Source organism: Argiope bruennichi, chromosome 8, assembly GCF_947563725.1.
Source record: "Argiope bruennichi chromosome 8, qqArgBrue1.1, whole genome shotgun sequence".
Classification (NCBI taxonomy): Eukaryota; Metazoa; Arthropoda; class Arachnida; order Araneae; family Araneidae; genus Argiope; species Argiope bruennichi.
The window spans coordinates 111,302,433-111,306,081 of NC_079158.1; the positions used below are offsets into that span (position 1 = coordinate 111,302,433).

Sequence of the window (3,649 nt, forward strand, 5' to 3'; positions counted from 1 at the left end):
AAGATGAAATTCAATGACCTTTGTCCATTTAGCTAATAGAATCAGAGAAAATTTGATATGAAATTTTGAACTGAAAATCCATATCCATGATTTGTTAGCGAGCAATCAGCAATATTTAGAAGATAAATAATAAACTACAAAATTTTCAATGGTAATTTTTCCCGTTGTCACAGTAATCAGCTTTTTCCAATCCAAGATCGCATCTCGAAGGAAGTTCGGAAAAAAAAAAAAAAGGCTTACCTTGCTTCTTAAAGAAAGAATAAATAAGCATTTTTGTAAAAAAAAAGTCAAGAAAATTTTTTAAAAACGAAAAGTGAAACATTACATTTTATGTTACCAGTCAGTTTTTCACCTCACTATTTCTTTTAGATCCATAAAACTTTCTCGACTTCAAAACTCACAAGATTTCGAATTTTATCACACAAACGATTCTCGTATCTCGAATTTCTTTCTACCACCAAGCTACGCCATGAATGAAAATAAAATAAATAAATAAAAAGAAACAATTCCTTCACTTCATTTCATTACCTATATTTTTGCCTGGTTTAACAGATTTCAAAATTCGAAAGATTTAAAAAAAAAAAAATATTCAGAAAGATAAAAAAAAAATTAAAAAAATTGAAAAAGATTTCTCGTACTATCATATAGACATATTTGTAGCTCTCTAAAGGGTCAAATTTAGCCTTTTTTTCCTTCATTCAGAAGCATAATGAAGCTCCCTTTAAGTATTTTTTTAATATTTCTTCGCAAATAATGCAATGAGCTAAATTTATCTTTAAAATGTCTAGTAAAAAGTCACTGAATAAATTCTTAGACTATTAAAAATATGTAATAATTTAACTTTTAATGATACAAATAAAATAAATGAAAATTTCAATTTATTGTGAAATACATTAACAATTATAAAAAACATATTTCATGGATGTATTTTTGTTGTTTAGATTCCTTTATCTTCAAAGCGCTGTTACTCATTAATCGATAAATGTTTTAGGAATAGCAACGATGTTTTAATGATAAGAAAACCAATGATTATAAATATACCAAACGACGCGTGGCATCGTTAAAAAGCCACAAGCATTTTAATAATGTTTTCATATCTGTGCAATTTCAAATGTTAATGATATTGATTCCCTTTAAATTTACATGTAGTTTTCTTCAGTTTTGCACAGAGTTGCCTGCATAATTATTGTAACATGAATCAAGAATATGAAAAGCGTTTATTTCGCCAGCGGAACGGCCAAAACCCCAACGAACTCTCACGCATTTCGACGCCTGTGAAATCGCCTATAAAGGAAGTGTATGGCGATCGCTTCATTCCGTGTCGTGCTTCAAATTCCTGGCAAGTGAATTTTTCTTTACTGGAAAATAGCAAAACATCTGGTCAAAATAAAAAAGCCAAAGATACTAGCTCTGATTGTTCTAAAGATGGTGTTGCTTACAATTGCTTATTAAAAAACGAACTTCTAGGAACTGCAATAGAAGACGTGAAGGAGCAAGTAGAAGAAAGAAAAGCATTTACGCCAACTGACGGTAGGAATACCAATTTATTCAACTATCGAGTTTTGGACAATTCCATTATCAATGAAGCTTCTTCACCTTATTCTTTATCACCAGTCAGCAGTAAAAGTCAGAAATTGTTAAGATCTCCTAGAAAAGCTGCAAGAAAAATTTCGCGGATACCTTTCAAAGTTTTAGATGCTCCTGAGTTACAAGATGACTTCTATCTCAACCTTGTGGATTGGTCATCTACAAATGTTTTAAGTGTTGGCTTAGGGACTTGTGTCTATTTATGGAGTGCATGCACCTCACAAGTTACACGTCTCTGTGATTTGTCTGCTGATGGAGACACTGTCACATCTGTTTCATGGGCAGAAAGAGGTCATTTAGTAGCCGTTGGTACTCACAAGGGTTATGTTCAAGTTTGGGATGTTGGCGGCAATAAATGCGTTTCTGTCTTGGAAGGCCATTCAGCTCGGGTGGGTGCCCTTGCCTGGAATGGGGACATTTTGTCTTCAGGGAGCCGTGATCGACTAATCTTGCAAAGAGATGTCCGTACACCATCCATGACCCCAGAGCGGAGGTTAGGTGGGCATCGGCAAGAAGTCTGTGGTCTCAAATGGTCACCTGATAATCAACATCTTGCATCTGGAGGAAATGACAACAAATTATATGTTTGGAATATGAGCAGTTTGTCTCCTATTCAGACTTATACGGAACACTTGGCTGCTGTAAAAGCCATTGCTTGGTCTCCACATCACCATGGCCTTTTGGCGAGTGGAGGTGGAACTGCAGATCGTTGCATTCGGTTCTGGAATACATTGACTGGACAACCAATGCAATGGATTGATACTGGCTCCCAAGTATGCAATCTAGCCTGGTCCAAACATGCATCTGAACTTGTAAGTACTCATGGCTACTCCCAAAATCAAATTCTTGTGTGGAAATATCCATCGTTAACCCAAGTGGCCAAACTAACTGGACATTCCTATCGAGTCCTGTATCTAGCCATGTCTCCTGATGGAGAATCTATTGTGACTGGAGCAGGTGATGAAACTCTTCGCTTTTGGAATGTATTTAGTAAAGCACGTTCACAAAAAGAAGCTAAATCTGCATTAAATTTGTTTACAAGTATTCGTTAGTATATATGTAATTTGGTCAAGATTCATTGCAGTACATAGGGTTTTGTTCATTTTATGTGTTTGAAGTGAAGTAGGCACAATTTATCTTGTTGAGTGCACATTTAATCATTAGTTTCATTCATAGTGATTAGCACAATCAAATAATACTGTATTATAATCTATTGATTGCATATAATCATTTGTTGCAATTTATTTATCATATTTCAACTAATCTATTAATTTTTTTTTATAAAATCAGAATATTTTGTTTGAATATCTTATTTTCAATACAATATAAATTTGAATGTTTATTAAAAGTTGAGTTTATAAAATAATAGTTCCTAAATTTTTTTTCAGTCAGAATTTTTGTGATTATCTATTACTGTTAATTATCACATTTTTTTCTTTTAAGATATTGTTATGACATCATATAATTAGTCATATATCTGAATTTTCTCAATGCTATGATATAAAAATCTGATTTGTATTGGTTTATAATAAAATTTTTATAAAATGAATTGGTGTATGAGTATGGATTGTTTTGGGAAATTTGAATAGTTTAAAATTTTATATTATATTATCTAGCATATAATTTTAAATTGCATAGATTCAATTTCTATTTATGACCATGCAGATGCGTAATATATTCTTTTTATTTTATGTTTATGATTTATTTTTTCTTTGCTTGCTTCTTTCAAGTATTTGTTAAACAATTTTATTTTTTTTTTCCTACTCATTCTTATTCATTTGGTTGATTTAAGTAATGTTTTGTCAACTTTTTTTCATCACTAAAAACTCATTTTTTTTAGTTATAAAATATGCTATTAGTAATTTAATACATTGATTTTTAGTTTCTTTTCTCCTTTGTTAAACATGAATTAAAAAAACATCTGCAATTTTAGTTTAATTTTGCAAATTGTATTTTGCAGTCTTGTATATCCCCATGATTTCAAAACATTTTTATATTACTTATAAAAATGAAAAAAAAAAAAAAAATACATGACTAACTAGTCTTTTTCTGTTCTATAGTA

General features: G+C 31.1%; 1 protein-coding gene across 1 annotated transcript; it reads left to right on the forward strand.

The window, feature by feature from the left end:
* Positions 1-1,024: 1,024 nt before the first annotated feature.
* On the forward strand, positions 1,025-3,045 carry LOC129981823 (fizzy-related protein homolog). Its single transcript, XM_056092847.1, has one exon. The coding sequence runs from the start codon at positions 1,194-1,196 to the stop codon at positions 2,637-2,639; it is 1,446 nt and encodes a 481-aa protein (XP_055948822.1). The 5' UTR covers positions 1,025-1,193; the 3' UTR covers positions 2,640-3,045.
* Positions 3,046-3,649: the final 604 nt, after the last annotated feature.

Bases quoted from the DNA above. Each gene is read 5' to 3' on its own strand.
- LOC129981823 (XM_056092847.1), top strand. From the start codon at position 1,194: ATGAATCAAGAATATGAAAAGCGTTTATTTCGCCAGCGGAACGGCCAA.